General features: G+C 45.1%; 1 protein-coding gene across 1 annotated transcript; it reads left to right on the top strand.

The window, feature by feature from the left end:
* Window positions 1–1,594: 1,594 nt before the first annotated feature.
* mamdc4 (MAM domain containing 4) lies at window positions 1,595–20,737 on the top strand (the record flags this gene model as incomplete). Its single annotated transcript, XM_084140382.1, has 29 exons — window positions 1,595–1,646; window positions 2,235–2,327; window positions 2,649–2,810; window positions 3,004–3,129; window positions 3,269–3,505; window positions 3,708–3,833; window positions 3,913–4,071; window positions 4,170–4,273; window positions 4,829–4,984; window positions 5,176–5,266; window positions 5,440–5,556; window positions 5,677–5,763; window positions 5,925–6,062; window positions 6,198–6,337; window positions 6,500–6,608; window positions 6,745–6,849; window positions 8,371–8,505; window positions 8,706–8,839; window positions 8,997–9,210; window positions 11,440–11,577; window positions 13,809–13,936; window positions 14,149–14,239; window positions 14,678–14,827; window positions 15,060–15,185; window positions 15,520–15,644; window positions 19,955–20,060; window positions 20,154–20,359; window positions 20,505–20,579; window positions 20,687–20,737. 29 exons carry the CDS (start codon window positions 1,595–1,597, stop codon window positions 20,720–20,722), a joined length of 3,666 nt encoding a protein of 1,221 aa, XP_083996508.1. The 3' UTR covers window positions 20,723–20,737.
* Window positions 20,738–24,089: the final 3,352 nt, after the last annotated feature.

Here is a 24,089-nt window from a genome sequence, read left to right as displayed (position 1 = left end):
AGGTTCTCACCCAAGATTTGACGGTACATGGCCCCGTACATCGTCCCTTTGATGCGGTGAAGTTGTCCTGTCCCCTTAGCAGAAAAACACCCCCAAAGCATAATGTTTCCAACTCCATGTTTGACGGTGGGGATGGTGTTCTTGGGGTCATAGGCAGCATTCCTCCTCCTCCAAACACGGCGAGTTGAGTTGATGCCAAAGAGCTCAATTTTGGTCTCATCTGACCACAACACTTTCACCCAGTTCTCCTCTGAATCATTCAGATGTTCATTGGCAAACTTCAGACGGCCCTGTATATGTACTTTCTTGAACAGGGGGACCTTGCGGACGCTGCAGGATTTCAGTCCTTCACGGCGTAGTGTGTTACCAATTGTTTTCTTGGTGACTATGGTCCCAGCTGCCTTGAGATCATTGACAAGATCCTCCCGTGTAGTTCTGGGCTGATTCCTCACCGTTCTCATGATCATTGCAACTCCACGAGGTGAGATCTTGCATGGAGCCCCAGGCCGAGGGAGATTGACAGTTCTTTTGTGTTTCTTCCATTTGCATATAATCGCACCAACTGTTGTCACCTTCTCACCAAGCTGCTTGGCGATGGTCTTGCAGCCCATTCCAGCCTTGTGTAGGTCTACAATCTTGTCCCTGACATCCTTGGAGAGCTCTTTGGTCTTGGCCATGTGGAGAGTTTGGAATCTGATTGATTGATTGCTTCTGTGGACAGGTGTCTTTTATACAGGTAACAAACTGAGATTAGGAGCACTCCCTTTAAGAGTGTGCTCCTAATCTCAGCTCGTTACCTGCATAAAAGACACCTGGGAGCCAGAAATCTTTCTGATTGAGAGGGGGTCAAATACTTATTTCCCTCGTTAAAATACAAATCAATTTATAACAGTTTTGACATGCGTTTTTCTGGATTTTTTTGTTGTTATTCTGTCTCTCACTGTTCAAATAAACCTACCATTAAAATTATAGACTGATAATTTCTTTGTCAGTGGGCAAACGTACAAAATCAGCAGGGGATCAAATACTTTTTTCCCTAACTGTATTGTTTTTACCACTACATTACTGTATACATACAGTATACTGCAAGTCTACACTCAATCAAGTACCTAAAATATACCTCCATGTCAGTATGTGTTACTGCCAATTAAATTATGTATCTATAGCTAATGTACAGTATTAATGTCACACAAGTTTGATACTTTCATAAAGGTATACATTGCAAATTAGTATCCTATTCAGGCATTCAGTTTTCAGTGCCTCGACTTCTACATGCTCATAAGAGCCAAGTTTCTACATGGCACCTTTGCAGTGCTCAGTGTCACGAAGAGGAATTCAAGACCTTTGATGAATGCATTCAGCCACAATATTTAGTCCTGTGTTCAGTAAAGTATCTTTCAACATAGAATGTGCTGTTTTATGACTGAAGGCTCTGACCGATGCAGGTGGGTTTAAAGTCTAGCAGTTATCTATCAGTAGGAGGGAGAGCAGAGCAGAGGAGGTCACAGGTAGACAGTGGCTGTTATCACAGTCTAATAGGTGACTGGTGGTGTTCAGACCTTCTCCACAGCTCCAGGAGAAAGAGAAGGGTAACATGGGATTAAACAGACGGTTTTCAGCCCTGGTTCTACTGACGTTTCACTGCGGTAAGAACATTGACACTGTAGTCTTCATGCAATACTGTGTAGGCTAGTGTTTACTGAACTCACTGTCCGTGTCAGAGCAACAAGGACACATTTTTCATTCACAGTTATCAAGGAAGTGCAATATCGTATTTGTTTTTGACTTGAACTAGGCTGTGTAGATCACAGGTGCATGATAAACCTAGGTCATGTGGCTTCAAAAGGTACTGCTACCACGAAAACCGTTATTTATTGTCTACAGTGTTACTTTATGGACTCTTGTGGCATGGATTCTGTAATACCTGCTATCAGGGACCTTGGGTTGAACAACATTTACCTTTACCAGATTACTGCACTGTATGGTCTTTGAGCCTGCTAACATTAGCAGCCTCATTAAACTTAGATTGGAATGGGTTCTGATAAGAGTGGAATTAAAGGGTGAGTTACCGCCCAGGCAATTCTTGCACGTATTCAGGTCCAAGAGTGGAAGATCCTACTGGGGCATTTATGCAATTGGCCACTTAAAAAGACAGAAAAATGTATGCTAAAATCACACTGCTACTGTAGATGGAGATTATTTTCAACATCAATGATGAGTCTGTTGTTTTGCAGCAATTGGCTCACAGACACTTGCATGCCAGACCCCAGAGCTGAAGTGTGACTTTGTGTGTGACTGCACAGACTGCAGCGATGAGGACGGCTGTGGTAAGACTCCCTCTGCTCTGACTAAGCCAGACAAGTCACTACGTATCAATTATAGTACCTGTGCTCCACTGACAATGCACATTTGCCACTGAACACCAATCATGCCATTTACCAAACGTTATGTTATATCACTAGAACGGGATGGAAAAAGTTCAAGGTCAAGAATAACCCATTTCCAAGAACACACACTGCCAGACCATAGAACACACAGCTCCCTCAGACCAACAAATTGCAATGCAAGCTTTAGATTTTTAAGTGATGCCTGCCTGCTTGCCTGTCTGTCTGCCTGTCTGTATCATGCGTGTTGGTGTGAAACCCCAGGCTACAGAGGGACGGACTTTGTGTGTGACTTTGAGGACCCATACCTGTGTGGCTGGCAGGACCTGTCCTTGGAGAAGGCCTACTCCTGGGAGAGGCGTCAGAGAGGGGACACGCTGCCGGACAGCGGACCCTCCTCAGACTTCACCATTGGGACAGCCACAGGTACACTCTCCACAGTACTAGCACACACGGATATGTACTCAGTGCTTATGCACACTCCTGCTCTCCCAGTCAATTTACACAAGTAGAAAAACACAGGGCTAAGAAGGTTTGTGTAATACACTACTAAAAATGGTCATTCACATCTTCTAGTTGTGTGTGGGAGATTATGCAATGTTGTGTGTTGTGTTTTCAGGTTGGTTTATGGGAGTGACCGAAGTGAAGGCACACTCTCCCAGCACTGCAGTGATGGCATCTCCCACGATGAAACAGTCTTCTCCCTCATGCCGAATGCACCTCAGATACTTCCTCTGGGACCCAGGTAACACAATAGCATTACGATAGCAAGGTTTTTACAGTAATACTTAGCTAGTTTTTCTGATCAGTTTTAGCATCTAGCCGCTGTCTAGAATGAGGTCACTTCCCTCAAATTCTAACCTTTATACGTTGATTATTATCAGGGTACACAGGGCTGGGGCCTGCCCCATTGTTGGCCTCTGTGTATAGGGAGGACAGCACCCAGCAGGCAGTGGTGTGGCGTCCTGAGAGCACCAGCGTGCGTGGCTGGAGGGAGGCAACCGTCTTCCTGGGACACATCCCCACCGCCTTCCAGATCCGCCTCCACTCCCAACGCACCGAGGGGCGCCGCGGAGACGTGGCTATAGACCAGCTGCAGTTCCTGGACTGTGCCCTGCCTCGTGAGTCTCTCTCTTTTTCTGTCTTTTGATTCCTCTGTTTCTTTATGTTCTCTTCCTCAGATCTGTTATTCTGCGTCAGTGTGTTAACGTCACTTTGAGTTTAGAGAGATTACTCTGTTTTCTCAGATACGCTCTATTTTCTCTCTCTTTTTTCTCTTTCTCTCTCTCTCTTTCCACCTCTACCTCTACCTCTCTCTCTCAGTGCCAGTCCCAGGGGAGTCGTGTGCTGCGGGGTTACTGGAGTGTAACAGGGAGGGCTGTGTGGAGCAGCGTCAGGTCTGTGACGGCACTGATGACTGTGGTGACAAAACTGACGAGCAGAATTGTGGTGAGAGACAACTTATTCCATCCTTATTTTAACCCTCTTCCACTATTTTTATGAACTCTGTGTGGCTCTGTGTGTTTAGGAGGCTACTGGGGCTGTGACTTTGAGGACGGAGTGTGTAACTGGGACCTGAGGACTATCTCCACTGGTCTGAAGTGGACAAGGACCAGTCAGGCCAACATCTCCATGACAGACCCTTTTAAAGGACCCGGTAGAGACCATTCCAACAATACTGCATCGGGTACAAGCTCAATGTCATTTTAGAAACATATTAATCATTGTTCTGTCCTGATTTTATTCCTCAGTGAGATGTCTTCAACTTGTGTTATTGCCCTAAAGGTCACTTCCTGTATGTCACTGTACCTGAAGGCGGGCTCAAATCTGATTGGACATCCTTTCAAAGCCCTCTTCTGGAACCCACCAATAGCACACATCCTTGCAAGGTATGCACTAAGGCACAACATGGCTTCTCCAAAACACCCCTCTATCATGCTGTCTCCACACACACACATGGCTTCTACCTTGGCAGGCCGGTCTTTTGAACTTTATACACACATTTACATTTTCGTAATTTAACAGACGCTCTTATCCAGAGCGACTTACAAGAACAATTAGGCTTTGGTGCCTTGCTCAAGGGCACATCAACAGATTTTTTACCTAGTCGACTCGGGGATTCAAACCAGCAACATTTTGGTTACTGGTGTAAGGCTACCTAACGAACATTACACACACACACTCACACACACACACACTCACACACACTATATCACACAAACTCACACACTATATCATCAGTTGACCAACTTGCAGCTGATAACCAGTCATACAATCATCACTCTGACAGTCATCATATTGCTAACCTCTCAGTCAAGGTAACAATAGTTGAATCCATCATTATGTTCACTATAATGACTAATTTACTTCAGTCTGTAAAGGGATAGACACTTGTCTTTAATGTGAACAAAAACACCTAAATGAATGTCATGTCTGCCCTGTAGATGGTGATGTACAGCCACCAGTTTGGGCCCAGGTCTGGAGGCCTGTCTGTGCTGGTGGCAGACACTGATATCTACCCGGTGTGGCAGAGGGGGGGTGCCCTGGGGGACCTCTGGGTCAAGGCTGAGGTGGAGATCATTACCAACACCAGCTTCCAGGTGAGTGGACTGGATAAGGCTGGGTGGACATAAGCAAAGCGTGGACATATGCTCCAGATGCTTTTCCAGATGCTCAAAGTGCTTTACATTAGATGAGGGACAGTATTGGTATAAGAGCCTGTTGAATACTGACCACCTTTTCATTTGCATATTGCTCTCTTTCTCCTTTTAATGACTTTCATCTGTCTTAGCTTGTGTTTGTGGCTGCGATCCGAGACAAGGAGTATGGAGGGGTTGCTATAGATAGCATAATGATGTCTCCTAACTGCCGCCTCTCTAAAGGTGAACCAAATAAACACATACTAGGAAGGTCTTTTTTGAATCACACAATGTATACAGAACTGAACTACTAATAATGTTAACCAACAGCACAGTGCAATATGGTCATTACATAGCATGTATACTGTATCTATTTACCCGCTTACTCTGTCCCCTTCCCACCTCTCCTCTTGCAGGAAATGTCACATTAGCAAATTTCCCCAAACCTCCTGGGCATCCTTGCACTGGCGATACCAGTAAGATCTGTGACTTTCATGAAGACTGTGCGGATAAAGATGACGAGGCCAAGTGTGGTGAGTACTCTGGGTTTACGATGTTTGTATTATTGTAGGTGTATTATGTTTGTGTTATTTGTCTCATGATTCTGAGTGTGAATCTGCATGTTCTTAGTGGCTGTGTGTGTGTTTGTGTAGGGGACTTCTCCTATGAGAAGGGCAGCTCTGGATGGACAGACAGCAGCATTGGAAGCCAGCAGTGGGTGCTGAATGACACCAACAAAGGTAACTTTTGGACAGCGGTGTGTGTGCGTGCATGCATGCTTGTGTGTGCTATGCATATCAAGATACTATAAGGTATGAGTGGCCATATCTGGTCAGCTGTACATTTTGTTTAGTTTGTTTTTAAGTATAGTGACAGACCACCTCTCTCTCTCTGCCCTCAGTCAAGTACCTGTATGTAGCTAAAGCCCCAGGGCAGCAGTTGACTGATGCCCAGACACGCACCCCTCTCCTGGGCCCCTCGGGGCCAGCCTGCACCCTCAACTTCTCCTACTCCCTGACCAGCAAGAGCAATCACACCGGTAACACAGCCTCAGCCACCTGCAGGCAAACCCTAACAATCACCTTAACCAAAACCTATGTCCCTCCTACAGTTCAGGACATCTGCCGCTCCTTGTCTTTACCTCTGCCTCTTTGTTCCCCTCTCTCTCCCCTAGGTGAGCTGTCCATCCGGGTGATTGACAGTCTGTTGGGCAGTCAGCCCAGGCTGTGGGAGTTCAGTGGGAAAACAGGATCCGTAGAGGGGGTGTACCAGCAGGCGCAGGTGTACATCGGAGCCAGGGATCACCGCTTCCAGGTATGATACCTTCAGGACATTCTTATGGTTTGGTTTGGGGGACCTTGTTTGAAGCCAGTAATCATCTTGTATCATCTACTGTAGTAAATGTATTCCTTTTTTGATGCTGTGGTTACTCTTTCTGGTATTTACTCTTTCTTTCACTCCACCTCTCTTTCCGAGATGGAATTTTCGGCTCGTGCTAGGAAGCTGTGCCCATGTGCCAGAATAACAGTGAAGGATGTTCGTTTCATCAACTGTCATGCTCAGTATTTCCCATCCTCTCCCACAGGTAAGCAATTTATGTTTCAGTTTGAACAAATATAGTTTTTATTGTGATCATTTGGTATATCACACACATCCTGTCAATATATAGTATTTTATTTTGTTGATTTTCTGCTGATATATGATTTGTTTCTTCTGGACAGATCTGTCATGTAACTTTGAAGAGGGACTGTGTGGCTGGTACCAGGATCAAACTGACAACTTTGACTGGAGCCTGCTCACAGGGATGGACCATTCCATTGGCGTCGGTACTAAAATGACCTTGCGTAGTCAGCTAGGATCACATAACCACTTACCAGTTTTACATTCTAAACATGTCATACTTCTCACATAGTAGCATTACTCCAAGTGTTCTCTGCTCTCTATGTAACCAATGGACCTGATCATTAAGTCATTAGATTATTATGGGGGTGCCACAGGGTTCAATTCTTGGGCCAACTCTTTTCTCTGTGTATATCAATGACGTCGCTCTTGCTGCTGGTGACTCTCAGATCCACCTCTACGCAGACGACACCATTTTGTATACATCTGGCCCTTCATTGGACACTGTGTTAACAAACCTCCAAACGAGCTTCAATTCCATACAACACTCCTTCAGTAGCCTCCAACTGCTCTTAAACACTAGTAAAACAAAATGCATGCTCTTCAACCGAACGCTGCTTGCACCCGCCCACCCGACTAGAATCACTACTCTAGACGGGTCTGACCTAGAGTACGTGGACAACTACAAATATCTAGGTGTCTGGTTAGACTGTAAACTCTCCTTCCAGACTCACATTAAGAATCTCCAATCCAAAGTTAAATCTAGAATCGGTTTCCTATTTCGCAACAAAGCCTCCTTCACTCATGCTGCCAAACATGCCCTTGTAAAACTGACTATCCTACCGATCCTTGACTTCGGCGATGTCATTTACAAAATAGCCTCCAACACTCTACTCAGCAAATTGGATGTTGTCTATCACAGTGCCATCCGTTTTGTCTCCAAAGCCCCATATAATACCCACCACTGTGACCTGTACGCTCTTGTTGGCTGGTCCTCACTACATATTCGTCGCCAAACCCACTGGCTCCAGGCCATCTATAAATCACTGCTAGGCAAATCCCCGCCTTATCTTAGCTCATTGGTCACCATAGCAACACCCACCCGTAGTCTGCGCTCCAGCGGGTATATCTCACTGGTCATCCCCAAAGCCAACACCTCCTTTGGCCGCAATTCCTTCCAGTTCTCTGCTGCCAATGACTGGAACAAATTGCAAAAATCTCTGAAGCTGGAGACGCTTATCTCCCTCACTAACTTTAAGCATCAGTTGTCAGAGCACCTTACCGATCACTGCACCTGTACACAGCCCATCTGAAATTAGCCCGCCCAACTACCTCATCCCTATATTGTTATTTATTTTGCTCATCTGTACCCCAGTATCTCTATTTGCACATCATCTCTTGCACATCATTCCAGTGTTAATACTAAATTGTAATTATTTTGCACTATAGCCTATTTTATTGCCTTACCTCCATAACTTGCTAAATTTGCACACTGTATATTAATTGTATTTCTGTTGTATTTTTTTGATTTTTGTTTTGTTTTACCCCATATGTAACTCTGTGTTGTTGTTTTTATCGCACTGCTATGCTTTATCTTGGCCAGGTCGCAGTTGTAAATGAGAACTTGTTCTCAACTGGTTTACCTGGTTAAATAAAGGTGAAATAAAAAAATAAAATAAAAAAAAAGATGTCTATAACACCTTAATTAATCATATCTTTGATTATAGGTAAAAGCCTTGCTGTAGACGTATGGAGCCCCTTGTTACGGGGTGTGTCTGGCCGTCTGTTATCGTACAGTCTGCCAGGCACCTCCGGACATCACTGCCTGTCCTTCTATTATAAGCTCTACGGGCCTGAGACAGGTGAGGATGAAGGGCTCTTCTTGACGTCCATAACTAACAGTTACAGTAACTAAAGAGTCACTCCTGAACAAAATGTAAACTGCTCTCCACGCCTTATTTCTATCTCCCTGTTCTCTTCCTCACATCCTCTTCATATGTTTTTACTCCTTCTCTCTCAACACCCCTACCCTCCGTCTACCCCCTCTCTCTATCCCTCTCAGGTGCACTCAGTGTTAAGATGCGTGATGCCTACGGCGTTGAGAGTCTGCTATGGATTCGCAGCGGTGCCCATGGCAACATCTGGCATGAGGGACACTGTCCAGTATCTGAGCAGCTAACTAGCTTCCAGGTAAGAGTGGGTTCAATACAGGTTTTAGGTCCAGTGACACATAAACATTCTTAATAACAAAAAGAGAATATGTCTGTTCATGTTGACATTGATATGACACTTCCATTTCTCCCCACCCCTGCTCCCCTCTCCTTCTTCCTCTCTGATTCACAAACACACACAGTTGATGTTTGAAGCAGTGCGCTCCGGCTTTGACGGGCGGTTGGCGCTAGATGACTTGGCATTTGTGAACCGCCCATGCACCGTGCCCAATATGTGCTCCTTTGAGGGCCAGCACTGCGGCTACACCACCACTGGCACTGCCCGCTGGCTCCACACTAACTGGCAGTCCTCCAACACTGGGCCCAAAACAGACCACACACTGGAGACGGTGATGGGTGAGAGATAGAGAGAGAGAAAAATTAATAGAGAGCCTTTGAGTGTATTTGTATTTATTATGGATCCCCATTAGTTCCTGCCAAGGCAGCAGCTACTCTTCCTGGGGTCTGGCAAAATTAAGGCAGTTATACAATTTTAAAAATACACTGCTCAAAAAAATAAAGGGAACACTTAAACAACACAATGTAACTCCAAGTCAATCACACTTCTGTGAAATCAAACTGTCCACTTAGGAAGCAACACTGATTGACAATAAATTTCACATGCTGTTGTGCAAATGGAATAGACAACAGGTGGAGATTATAGGCAATTAGCAAGACACCCCCAATAAAGAAGTGGTTCTGCAGGTGGTGACCACAGACCACTTCTCAGTTCCTATGCTTCCTGGCTGATGTTTTGGTCACTTTTGAATGCTGGCGGTGCTTTCACTCTAGTGGTAGCATGAGACGGAGTCTACAACCCACACAAGTGGCTCAGGTAGTGCAGCTCATCCAGGATGGCACATCAATGCGAGCTGTGGCAAGAAGGTTTGCTGTGTCTGTCAGCGTAGTGTCCAGAGCATGGAGGCGCTACCAGGAGACAGGCCAGTACATCAGGAGATGTGGAGGAGGCCGTAGGAGGGCAACAACCCAGCAGCAGGACTGCTACCTCCGCCTTTGTGCAAGGAGGAGCAGGAGGAGCACTGCCAGAGCCCTGCAAAATGACCTCCAGCAGGCCACAAATGTGCAAGTGTCTGCTCAAACGGTCAGAAACAGACTCCATGAGGGTGGTATGAGGGCCCGACGTCCACAGGTGGGGGTTGTGCTTACAGCCCAACACCGTGCAGGACGTTTGGCATTTGCCAGAGAACACCAAGATTGGCAAATTCGCCACTTGGGCCCTGTGCTCTTCACAGATGAAAGCAGGTTCACACTGAGCACATGTGACAGACGTGACAGAGTCTGGAGACGCCGTGGAGAACGTTCTGCTGCCTGCAACATCCTCCAGCATGACCGGTTTGGCGGTGGGTCAGTCATGGTGTGGGGTGGCATTTCTTTGGGGGGCTGCACAGCCCTCCATGTGCTCGCCAGAGGTAGCCTGACTGCCATTAGGTACCGAGATGAGATCCTCAGACCCCTTGTGAGACCATATGCTGGTGCGGTTGGCCCTAGGTTCCTCCTAATGCAAGACTATGCTAGACCTCATGTGGCTGGAGTGTGTCAGCAGTTCCTGCAAGAGGAAGGCATTGATGCTATGGACTGGCCCGCCCGTTTCCCAGACCTGAATCCAATTGAGCACATCTGGGACATCATGTCTCACTCCATCCACCAACGCCACGTTGCACCACAGACTGTCCAGGAGTTGGCGGATGCTTTAGTCCAGGTCTGGGAGGAGATCCCTCAGGAGACCATCCGCCACCTCATCAGGAGCATGCCCAGGCGTTGTAGGGAGGTCATACAGGCACGTGGAGGCCACACACACTACTGAGCCTCATTTTGACTTGTTTTAAGGACATTACATCAAAGTTGGATCAGCCTGTAGTGTGGTTTTCCACTTTAATTTTGAGGGTGACTCCAAATCCAGACCTCCATGGGTTGATACATTTGATTTCCATTGATCATTTTTGTGTGATTTTGTTGTCAGCACATTCAACTATATAAAGAAAAAAGTATTTCATAAGATTATTTCATTCATTCAGATCTAGGATGTGTTGTTTAAGTGTTCCCTTTATTTTTTTGAGCAGTGTATTACAATACATTCATAACAGATTTCACAACTCACTAAGTGTGTGCCCTCAGGCCCCTACTCCACTACCACATATCAACAACACAAAATACATGTGTACATGTGTGTATAGTGCGTATGTTATCATGTGTGTGTATGCATGTGTCTGCACCTATGTTTGTGTTGCTTCACAGTCCCCGCTGTTCCATAAGGTGTATTTTTATCTGTTTCTTAAATCTGATTCTACTGCTTGCATCAGTTACCTGATGTGGAATAGAGTTCCATGTAGTCATGGCTCTATGTAGTACTGTGCTCCTCACATAGTCTGTTCTGGACTTGGGGACTGTGAAGAGACCTCTGGTGGCATGTCTTGTGGGGTATGCATGGGTGTCTGAGCTGTGTGCTAGTTGTTTAAACTGACAGCTCGATGCTTTCAACATGTCAATACCTCTCACAAATACAAGTAGTGAGAGATACAGAGAAACATGGAATCTTCTTAAACATATCCTATTGTTGTTCCTTAGGGTACTACATGATGGCAGACAGTGATGTGGAGATCCTACCACAGGGCAGTGTGGCCACCCTTACATCTCCTGTGCGAGTAGGCGTGGCACAAACAGAGTGTGTTCACTTCTGGTACCACATGGGGGGAGAGAATCCTGGTGAGTATATACCTTTTACAGTACATACCCACCCTCAATCACACATAAAACGTTGCATGCTGGGGCCTCCCGAGTGGCGCAGCGATCTAAGGCACTGCATCGCAGTGCTTGAGGTGTCACTACAGACCCGGGTTTGATCCCAGGCTGTGTCACAGCCGGCCGTGACCGGAGACCCATGAGGCGGCGGACAATTGGCTCAGCGTCATCTGGGTTAGGGAAGGGTTTGGCCGGCTGGGATTTCCTTTTCCCATCGCGCTCTAGCGAGTCCTTGTGGCAGGCTGGGCGAAGCTGACTTCGGTCGCGAGTTTTCTCCGACACATTGGTGCGGCTGACTTCCGGGTTAAGCGAGCAGTGAGTCAAGAAGCAGTGTAGCTTGGCAGGGTCTTGTTTCGGAGGACACATGGCTCTCGACCTTCGCCTCTCCTTAGTCCGTACGGGAGTTGCAGCGATGGGGCAAGACTTTAACTACCAATTGGATATCACGAAATTGGGGAGAAAAAGGGGTAAAAGTACAAAGAAATTACAAAACTTTGCATGCTTGTACACAAACCCATACAGTGTCTTGCAAAAGTATTCATCCCCCTTGGCGTTTTTCCTATTTTGTTGCATTACAACCTGTAATTTAAATGGATTTTTATTTGGATTTCATGTAATGGACATACACAAAATAGTTAAAATTGGTGAAGTGAAATGAAAAAATTTCTTGTTTCAAAAAATTCAAACAAATAAATAACGGAAAAGTGGTGCGTATTCACCCCCTTTGCTATGAAGCCCCTACATAAGATCTGGTGCAACCAATTACCTTCAGAAGTCACATAATTAGTTTTAAAAAGTCCACCTGTGTGCAATCGAAGTGTCACATGATCTGTCACATGATCTCAGTATATATATACCTGTTCTGAAATGCCCCAGAGTCTGCAACACCACTAAGCAAGGGGCACCACCAAGCAAACGGCGCCATGAATACCAAGGAGCTCTCCAAACAGGTCAGGGACAAAGTTGTGGAGAAGTACAGATCAGGGTTGGGTTATAAAAAAATATCAGAAACTTTGAACATCATACGGAACAGCATTAAATCCATTATTAAAAAATGGAAAGAATATGGCACCCCAACAAACCTGCCAAGAGAGGGCCGCCCACCAAAACTCACAGACCAGGCAAGGATTAATCAGAGAGGCAACAAAGAGACCAAAGATAACCCTGAAGGAGCTGCAAAGCTCCACAGCGAAGATTGGAGTATCTGTCCATAGGACCACTTTAAGCCGTACACTCCACAGAGCTGGGCTTTACGGAAGAGTGGCCAGAAAAAAAGCCATTGCTTAAAGAAATAAATAAGCAAACACGTTTGGTGTTCGCCAAAAGCCATGTGGGAGACTCCCCAAACATATGGAAGAAGGTACTCTGGTCAGATGAGACTAAAATTTAGCTTTTTGGCCATCAAGGAAAACGCTATGTCTGGCGCAAACCCAACACCTCTCATCACCATGAGAACACCATCCCCACAGTGAAGCATGGTGGTGGCAGCATCATGCTGTGGGGATGTTTTTCATCGGCAGAGACTGGGAAACTGGTCAGAATTGAAGGGATGACGGATGGCGCTAAATACCGGGAAATTCTTGAGGGAAACCTGTTTCAGTCTTCCAGATTTGAGACTGGGACGGAGGTTCACCTTCCAGCAGCACAATGACCCTAAGCATACTGCTAAAGCAACACTCGAGTGGTTTAAGGGGAAACATTTAAATGTCTTGGAATGGCCTAGTCAAAGCCCAGACCTCAATCCAATTGAGAATCTGTGGTATGACTTAAAGATTGCTGTACACCAGCAGAACCCATCCAACTTGAAGGAGCTGGAGCAGTTTTGCCTTGAAGAATGGGCAAAAATCCCAGTGGCTAGATGTGCCAAGCTTATAGAGACATACCCCAAGAGACTTGCAGCTGTAATTGCTGCAAAAGGTAGCTCTACAAAGTATTGACTTTGGGGGGGTGAATAGTTATGCACGCTTAATTTTTTCTGTTTTTTTGTCTTATTTCTTGTTTGTTTCACCCCAAAAAATATTTTGCATCTTGAAAGTGGTAGGCATGTTGTGTAAATCAAATGATACAAACCCCCTAACAGTCCATTTTAATTCCAGGTTGTAAGGCAACAAAATAGGAAAAATGCCAAGGGGGGTGAATACTTTCGCAAGCCACTGCCACTGCTCTGACATTAGTGTGTGTGTGTTCGATTTTAGGTTTGCTGACTGTGTACATGAAGCCAGTGAAAGGAGACAGGGTGAAGATCTTCTCCAACAGCCAGGACCAGGGAGATGTCTGGCGCCATGGCAACGGCAACATCAGCAGCACCACCACAGACTGGCAGGTAGTGTACATGATGTCATGTGATCAAGCCACTGGTCAGACACTTAGCCTAGCGGTTAAGAGCGTTGGGCCAGTAACCGAAAGGTCTCTGGTTTGAATCCCAGAGCCGACTAGGTGACAAATCTGTCGATATGTCATTGAGCAAGGCACTTAACCCAAATTGCTCTGGATAAGAGCATCTGCTAAATGAATTGAACATTGTTTGTGTTTCAGTTGGAGTTTGAGGTGCAGGGAGCGGGTGGCAAAGGCACTCATGTCTCAGTTGATGACATAATTTTCTCGAACCATCCTTGTCAAACACTAGGTCAGTACTTCACACACACACACACACACACACACACACACACACACACAGAGAGAGAGAGAGAGAGAGAGAGAGAGAGAGAGAGAGAGAGAGAGAGAGAGAGAGAGAGAGAGAGAGAGAGAGAGAGAGAGAGAGAGAGAGAGAGAGAGAGAGAGAGAGAGAGAGAGAGAGAGAGAGAGAGAGAGAGAGAGAGAGAGAGAGAGAGAGAGAGAGAGAGAGAGAGAGAGAGAGAGAGAGAGAGAGAGAGAGAGAGAGAGAGAGAGAGAGAGAGAGAGAGAGAGAGAGAGAGAGAGAGAGAGAGAGAGAGAGAGAGAGAGAGAGAGAGAGAGAGAGAGAGAGAGAGAGAGAGAGAGAGAGAGAGAGAGAGAGAGAGAGAGAGAGAGAGAGAGAGAGACTGATTGTGTGTGTTAGTGACATGCATGCTGGTGTGTTTGTCAGGTACAAAGTGTGATCTGGAGAGAGGTATGTGTGACTGGACCAACACTCAGAACCCTGAGCTAGACCAGTTGGACTGGGAGCTGACCAGTGCTGAGGCAGAGACCCACTACCCCACACCATCCCACGACCACACCCTTGGGACAGAGAGAGGTGACACACTGACACCTATAAATGTAATCTAAGGTCTTGTAATCTAAGGTCTTGATAAACCTAATGGTAACACTTTACTTAAAGCATGCAGGTATAATGAATTATGATGCAGTTATAATGCATTATAAGATTTGTCATAAGCATCAAATTGGCCTCTGAAATCCTACTCTTCCAGATGAGAATGCATGTTCTGATTGGTCCCAGTCTTATTGTCCTTATGTCCATTCTGCAGGTCACTTCCTGTTCCTCCCTAGTAGCACCAGGGACACAGCCAATTACAAGGCCTGGTTGCTGAGTCCTCATCTGCCCTCCACCAAGGGCACCTGCCTGCGCTTCTGGGTGTACAAACCAGTCTCCCGTAAGACCCAACCTACACCACTGGACTTCACCACCACTGCTGTCTTAATTCTATCAAACAACCTGCCTTACCTGTCTGTTTCTATGTGATGATGACAATCATGATGGTGATGATCCTGGTTTGTTAATGCCATTATAGTCCTCTGTAGCTCAGCTGGTAGAGCACGGCGCTTGTAACGCCAAGGTAGTGGGTTCGATCCCCGGGACTACCCATACACAAAAAAAATGTATGCACGCATGACTGTAAGTCGCTTTGGATAAAAGCGTCTGCTAAATGGCATATTATTATTATTATTATTATTATTATTATTATATTCCACACTGTGTCCATGCAGATGGTAGTCATCTGAAGGTGTGGAGGCAGTCTAAAGAGAACCCGAAACAAATGCTGAGTGTGGAAGAGGTGGGAACAGTTTGGTCACGCTTCGATGTTGACATCACCTCTACTGACGAGTATCAGGTCAGACATCACACAAACACACACACACACACACACAACACAGGTGTGGTTCCTGAGTTTATTAAACAATTAACATCCCATCATGCTTCGGGTCATGTATAAAAATGCCCAGTTGCCCTTATTTTGGCTACCATGGCTAGAAGAAGAGATCTCAGTGACTTTGAAAGAGGGGTCTCAAAGGAGCATAGTGGGTTTAAAGTGTGTGCGTGAGATCGTGTGCACGTGCATCTAGTTCACAAGATTTTAACCCAATTGAACACTTAGGGGAGATTCTGGAGGGCGCCTGAGACTACATTTTTCACCGCCATCAACAAAACACCAAATTATGGAATGTCTCGTGTCGCATCCCTCTAATTGAGTTCCAGACACTTGTAGAATCTATGCCAAGGCACATTGAAGCTGTTCTGGCGGCTCATCGTGGCCCAACGGCATATTAAGACACTTTACAGTGCCTTCGGAAAGTATTCAGACCCCTTTACTTTTTCCACATTTTGTTACGTTACAGCCTTGTTCTAAAATTGATTAAATTAAAAATGTTCCTCAGCAATCTACACACAATACCCCATAATGACAAAGCAAAAACAGGTTTTTATACATTTTGCAAATGTAGAAAAAATAACAAACAGAAATACCTTATTTACATAAGTATTCAGACCCTTTGCTATGAGACTCTAAATTGAGCTCAGGTGCATCCTGTTTCCAATGATCATCCTTGAGATGTTTCTACAGCTTGATTGGAGTCCACCTGTGGTAAAGTCAATTGATTGGACATGATTTGGAAAGGCACAAACCTGTCTATATAAGGTCCCACAGTTGACAGTTCATGTCAGATCAAACACCAAGGCATGAGGTCAAAGGAATTGTCCGTAGAGCTCCGAGACAGGATTGTGTCGAGGCACATACAGTGGGGAGAACAAGTATTTGATACACTGCCGATTTTGCAGGTTTTCCTACTTACAAAGCATGTAGAGGTCTGTAATTTTTATCATAGGTACACTTCAACTGTGAGAGACTGAATCTAAAACAAAAATCCAGAAAATCACATTGTATGATTTTTAACCCTCCCGTTGTCCTAGGGTCAAAATGACCCGCCACTGTGTTGAACCAACTTTATTTAATTTTTTATATTTTTGGGATCATTTGTGAGAAGGAGGCAGTGATACTTTCTTTAAAGTCTCACTGCCTCCTTCTCACAAATGATCCCCAAAATATAAAAATTAAATAAAGTTGGTTCAACACAGTGGCGGGTCATTTTGACCCTAGGACAACGGGAGGGTTAAGTAATTAATTTGCATTTTATTGGACGACATAAGTATTTGATACATCAGAAAAGCAGAACTTAATATTTGGTACAGAAACCTTTGTTTGCAATTACAGAGATCATACGTTTCCTGTAGGTCTTGACCAGGTTTGCACACACTGCAGCAGGGATTTTGGCCCACTCCTCCATACAGACCTTCTCTAGATCCTTCAGGTTTCGGGGCTGTCGCTGGGCAATACGGACTTTCAGCTCACTCCAAAGATTTTCTATTGGGTTCAGGTCTGGAGACTGGCTAGGCCACTCCAGGACCTTGAGATGCTTCTTACGGAGCCACTCCTTAGTTGCCCTGGCTGTGTGTTTCGGGTCGTTGTCATGCTGGAAGACCCAGCAACGACCCATCTTCAATGCTCTTACTGAAGGAAGGAGGTTGTTGGCCAAGATCTCGCGATACATGGCCCCATCCATCCTCCCCTCAATACGGTGCAGTCGTCCTGTCCCCTTTGCAGAAAAGCATCCCCAAAGAATGATGTTTCCACCTCCATGCTTCACGGTTGGGATGGTGTTCTTGGGGTTGTACTCATCCTTCTTCTTCCTCCAAACACGGCGAGTGGAGTTTAGACCAAAAAGCTATATTTTTGTCTCATCAGACCACATGACCTTCTCCCATTCCTCTTCTGGATCATCCAGATGGTCATTGGCAAACTTCAGACGGGCCTGGACATGCGCTGGCTTGAGCAGGGGGACCTTGCGTGCGGTGCAGGATTTTAATCCATGACGGCGTAGTGTGTTACTAATGGTTTTCTTTGAGACTGTGGTCCCAGCTCTCTTCAGGTCATTGACCAGGTCCTGCCGTGTAGTTCTGGGCTGATCCCTCACCTTCCTCATGATCATTGATGCCCCACGAGGTGAGATCTTGCATGGAGCCCCAGACCGAGGGTGATTGACAGTCATCTTGAACTTCTTCCATTTTCTAATAATTGCGCCAACAGTTGTTGCCTTCTCACCAAGCTGCTTGCCTATTGTCCTGTAGCCCATCCCAGCCTTGTGCAGGTCTACAATTTTATCCCTGATGTCCTTACACAGCTCTCTGGTCTTGGCCATTGTGGAGAGGTTGGAGTCTGTTTGATTGAGTGTGTGGACAGGTGTCTTTTATACAGGTAACGAGTTCAAACAGGTGCAGTTAATACAGGTAATGAGTGGAGAACAGGAGGGCTTCTTAAAGAAAAACTAACAGGTCTGTGAGAGCCGGAATTCTTACTGGTTGGTAGGTGATCAAATACTTATGTCATGCAATAAAATGCAAATTAATTACAATGTGATTTTCTGGATGTTTGTTTTAGATTCTGTCTCTCACAGTTGAAGTGTACCTATGATAAAAATGACAGACCTCTACATGCTTTGTAAGTAGGAAAACCTGCAAAATCGGCAGTGTATCAAATACTTGTTCTCCCCACTGTATATGGGGAAGGGTACCAAAACATTTCTGCAGCATTGAAGGTCCCCAAGAACACAGTGGCCTCCATCATTCTTAAATGGAAGAAATGTGGAACCACCAAGACTCTTCCTATAGCTGGCCGCCCGGCCAAACTGAGCAATCGGGGGAGAAGGGCCTTGGTCAGGGAGGTGACCAAACACCCGATGGTCACTCTGACAGAGCTCCAGAGTTCCTCTGTGGAGATGGGAGAACCTTCCAGAAGGACAACCATTTCTGCAGCACTCCACCAATCAGGCCTTTATGGTGGAGTGGCCAGACGGAAACCACTCCTCAGTAAAAGGCACATGACAGCTCGCTTGGAGTTTGCCAAAAGGCACTTAAAGACTCTCAGACCATGAGAAACAAGATTCTCTGGTCTGATGAAACCAAGATTGAACTCTTTGGCCTGAATCCCAAGCGTCACTGTCACGTGACGTGTATGCGGTCAGCGAAGTCAAACGCAGGACACAGAGCGGCTGGCAACGTACTTTACTGAACACAGTAATAAACGTACAAAAACAACAAACCTCCAAAACAGGGAGGAAAACACAATACCCGTACACAAAGCAACTGCCGGAAATGACAAAGAACAATCACACACAATAACCAATGAGAGACAGGGGTAAATATAGGGAATACAATACAACATAATGGGAAGCAGGTGTAAACAATAAAGACAAAACAAGACAAACACCGAAACATCGATCGGCAGTAGCTAGTACTCCGGGGACGACGAACGCCGAAGCATGCCCGAGCAAGGAGGAGGAGCAGCCTCGGCTGAATCCGTGACAGTCACGCCTGGAGGAAACCTGGCACAATCCCTACGGTGAAGTATGGTGGTGGCAGCATCATGCTGTGGGGATGTTTTTCAACGGCAAGGACTGGGAGACTAGTCAGGATCGAGGCAAAGATGAACGGAGCAAAGTACAGAGAGCTCCTTGATGAAAACCTGCTCCAGAGCGCTCAGAACCTCAGACTGGGATGAAGGTTCACCTTCATCCCAAGAGAATGCAGGAGTGGCTTCGGGACAAGTCTCTGAATGTCCTTGAGTGGCCCAGCCAGAGCCTGGACTTGAACCCGATCGAACATCTCTGGAGAGACCTGAAAATAGCTGTACAGCAACGTTCCCCATCCAACTTGACAGAGCTTGAGAGGATCTACAGAGAAGAATGGGATAAACTCCTCAAATACAGGTGTGCCAAGCTTGTAGCGTCATACGCAAGAAGACCCGATGCTGTAATCGCTGCCAAAGTTGCTTTAACAAAGTACTGAGTAAAGGGTCTGAATACTTATGTAAATGTAATATTTCAGTGAGCAAAAATTTATGAAAAACTGTTTTTGCTTTATCATTATGGGGTATTCTGTGTAGATTGATGAGAGAGAAAAAAAACATTAATACATTTTAGAATAAGGCTGTAATGTAACAAAATGTGGAAAAAGTCAAGGGGTCTGAATACTTTCCGATGGCACTGTATGTTGGTGTTTCCTTTATTTTTGCCAGTTACCACTATATATTGTTTCATACTGTATTATTGCAAGGAAGGGTTGTTGTTCATTGAGAATGTGTGTTTCTAGATTGTATTTGAGGGTTTCAAAGGAGACACTGGAGTCTTGGCTCTCGATGACATTGACTATAACATAGGATTCAACTGTGCCGGTGAAGCAAAAGACCCAATGACAAGTAAGATGCAAGGAATATATTTTTCATGGCTCATACCACGTGCCAGGCCTGGCTGAACAACCCTTGTCTAATAACACCTTATGTCCAATACAGCCACACCAGAACCAGACAACACAGGGGGTATTGCAGCTTCCATCATCGTGGTACTGCTGCTGCTGGCCACTCTAGGAGCATTGCTCTACTACCACCTGCACACGCAGGAAAAAACAAAGGCAACGACTGGCGGGGCTGTGGAGCGATCAGCTTTGCCTTCAGCTAACGAAGGCATTGCTAACGACATGTATGACTCACGCCTCACAGTGAGTATTATGGCGCCACTATTTCTTGGTCATTTCTGGGGGGTTTTCACCTGGTTCAAGAACGGTTAAAGGAACGTCTCAAGAAGGTGTTTCTAACATGAAATGTTTGTACATTTGTTATCATTCTCCTTTTGTCCATTTTCAGCAGGACCGAATGAACGTGTCTCCAGTTCCGGCACAACCAATGGCGGAGGACATCACTTACGAAGTATGTGTCTCTGTAAGTACATGTCCCATTCTGAATGAATGAACTTCTATTCACTTATTTATTCTATTCTAATGTGCTCTGTGAATAAACTACAAATATCGGTCTTTGTGTGTCTGCAGGATTCCACAGAATTAGTGAGGGAGGCGATGGTGTAGAAGGGGAGACTCTGCCTCCTAGTGGTGGCTTTGTGAAATGAAGGCGATATCACAGCAGAAGAACTGCTTGTGTCGTCTTGCACCTGACACACACACACATATATACACACACACACACACACACACACACACACACACACACACACACACCTGGATATCAGGATAGCATTGACTTGCTAACTGTGAGTGAATGGCTATAGCATCCACTGCACACCTTCACTAACCCTACACATAAACACACTCACGCTCATCCATGTACCATTGCAATCAGTGGAGCAGCTGCAGATTCGACTGACTGGGTCCTGAAGTCTGGGACTTCTGCTGGTGGACAGTGAGGATAGTTGGAGGTCAATGAGATGAGATGGCTCACTGTATGGAGTGCTAGCTGTCAAAGCATGAAATTGCCCCTTCTGTCTTCAGAGACAAGACAGACACTGCTCTGCTATGGTAATTCTACTAATAATGAGTTATATGTAGTAGAAATGGAGAACGCTCTGACAAAAATGTCTGTCACCGAATCCTATCAGTTGGCTACAGTGCTACATTTTACTTATAGCTTATTGATATGAGAGCCATGCTATATAGCTGTTTATAAACTGGGTGGTTCAAGCCCTGAATGCTGATTGGCTTACAGCCGTGGTATATCAGACTGTATACCACAGGTATGACAAAACATTTATTTTTACTGCTCAAATTACGTTGGTAACCAATTTATAATAGCAATAAGGCGCCTTGGGGGTTTGTGATATATGGCCAATATACCACGGCTAAGGGCTTTGTGCCACGTTGCGTCGTTGTTAAGGACAGCACTTAGCCGTGGTATATTGGCCATATACCACACCTCCTCTGGCATTATTGCTTAATTATCAACTTTGTCATAGAAGAGTACAGCTGGTTAAACTTCAAGCAAGAGAGATAAAGACACAGAGAGAGGGATTTGATGCCCTATATTACAACCTGTGATAGAGAGGTGCCTTGTTGCAATTTGCTTCCAAATAGAGTACAGATGTTCTGGGGCAAATAAAATAAGACTTTAAAAGGAAAATATAATGAAGAGCATGTATTTCCAAGCAAACATTTTTGAAATTGAGCTTAATTGTATGTTTTGAGATGATTAATATTACTAATTAAAACAGAAAATGTCATGCACCATATTGCTTCAGTTATGTTTTACCATAAATATAATTATTCATTTTCTTATGAGTCTATTGCATATCTTGTGACAAGTAACATCCATGGTAGATATATTAAACTAAAACCAGTCAGACCTATTTGTAGCCTAATTATGGGTCTAATATGTAATCATAACGTAAGTAAATTGAATCGTGTTATTTCTCTTGGCTCTCTGGTCAAGAGTCCAGATGGCTTTGCCCTGGTCAAATGAGATTGATAAAACAAATTTTAAAAAAAGATGGACAAGGGAATCACGACACGACATCCCACCCTAGCAACCGCCTTGTCGCCACGGCAACATCCTCCCCTGTCCTGTTCTCTTCGGTGGCTTCAATAGTATTACAAGCATAATGGTCACTTGCACAGTAGCCTGTTTTCGATTAGATTACCAACTCCTACAAAGATAGTTGGGGTACACACTGTATTGATAGGTGTGGGGGGGCATCATTTCGGCTGTAGCCTAGTCTATAGTTAGATTAGCACGGGCGGGGTAGGCTACCCGGTGACAGCACACACACCCATAGATGTGGGTTGTTATTAGGCGCAGATTAGGAGGGAGCAGGACTCGAGAAAATCTCGGTTGCAATTCCATTAGGACAAATTATTTCATTGCTCTCGAGAAAAAACTGAGTATACCACGCGCGTACACGCATTCTGGCTCCCGCTCCCTTTTAACAACCTCCTTTCCAGGCTCGCGCCATCCGTCCTCTTCGAATACCTGCACAGCAGCCCGTTACCGTTCGTTCGGATGGATCCCGCTGTGCTCATCTTCCTGCTGTATATGATGATAGCTCATGAGCTGGTCTGCGGCTGGTTGCAGTACCGGAGGCAAGCTGCCAAGCCCCGCAAACGAGCCGGGCCGATGTGGAGTACCAGGTAGGGGCTATGTGTAGGCTATTATGGAATGGATAACAAAATCAATCAATGGTCGGCTAAGGCTATTATAATGAACTTTCTTTTAGTGTTTGAAGAACTGCTATTCATCATTACAGGCTATTATGCAGTTATATTGTATATATATATATTATTAATTCAGCTGTTACTGCCTCCTCTCTACCCCTCAGTGCTCGAGTTTGCCCTAGCAGCTGGCGGGTCAGCAGCCAGTCTTGCAGGACAGAGAGAGGACGAGACTGGAGGAGGGCTGCTGGGAAGAGTGGGAGGCGGATTGTCAGAAAGGCCTGAGCTGGAGAGAGCATCTGTTGAGCAGAACTTAGACAATTCCCCAACCCCAGAGTGGATTGTTGGACTGAAAGACCTCTTCTTGTCTTGAACTTGGAACTTTGACAGTTATGAAGAGCTTGATCTGCTGCAGCATCTCTTTGCTGTGATTGAGCAGCACATTGCCCATGGGGATTTGGTCTGTCAACACAGCAATGGAGTCTAAACTCCGGAGAACAGTACAACATGAGGAAATGTCTATGGAAGTGTGGAAAGGCTGAATATTGCTGTATTTTCAACTGTTTGTCTATTTATTTGTTCATCTATATTGTCTTAGTCATATTTTATCATGTTATTTGGTGATGTTTGTATTCCAAATCAGCTGTTATCCTCCCTTCAGGATCTGTATTTTAGACCACACCACCAAAAGAAAGCTATATAGTCCATCAGAATCATCCATGAATTTGAAGTGTCCTTTTTGTTTAGACACTAAGAAATGTTTGTGAGGCCATGTTCACACTAATGTAGAGACCACCAGGTGTGTTTACTGTGGATGTGGCTCTAATAACATTTTAATTAAAACACTCTTCTGAAATGAACCATTGAAAGACTCACAGTGAACATAGAGAATTGCCACTGTCTGTGATGGAGCAACAAGTATGCTGAACAAAATAATAAATGCAACATGCAACAATTTCAAAGATTTTACTGAGTTACAGTTCATGTAAGGAAATCAGCTTATTCAAATAAATTCATTAGGCCCTAATCTATGCATTCGGAAAGTATTCAGACCCCTTTCCACGTTTTGTTACGTTACAACCTTATTCTAAAATTGATTAAATTATTTATTTTTTCTCATCAATCTGCACACAATACCCCATAATGACAAAGCATTTTTTGCTAAATGGAAATATCACATTTACATAAGTATTCAGACCCTTTACTCAGTACTTTGTTGAAACACCTTTGGAAGCGATTACAGCCTCGAGTCTTCCTGGGTATTACGCTGCAAGCTTGGCACACCTGTATTTGGGGA

The sequence above is a fragment of the Coregonus lavaretus genome, assembly GCF_964263955.1.
Source record: "Coregonus lavaretus genome assembly, chromosome: 24".
Classification (NCBI taxonomy): Eukaryota; Metazoa; Chordata; class Actinopteri; order Salmoniformes; family Salmonidae; genus Coregonus; species Coregonus lavaretus.
Note: the sequence above shows the minus strand (reverse complement) of the source record. Positions and strands in the feature narration are given on the sequence as shown.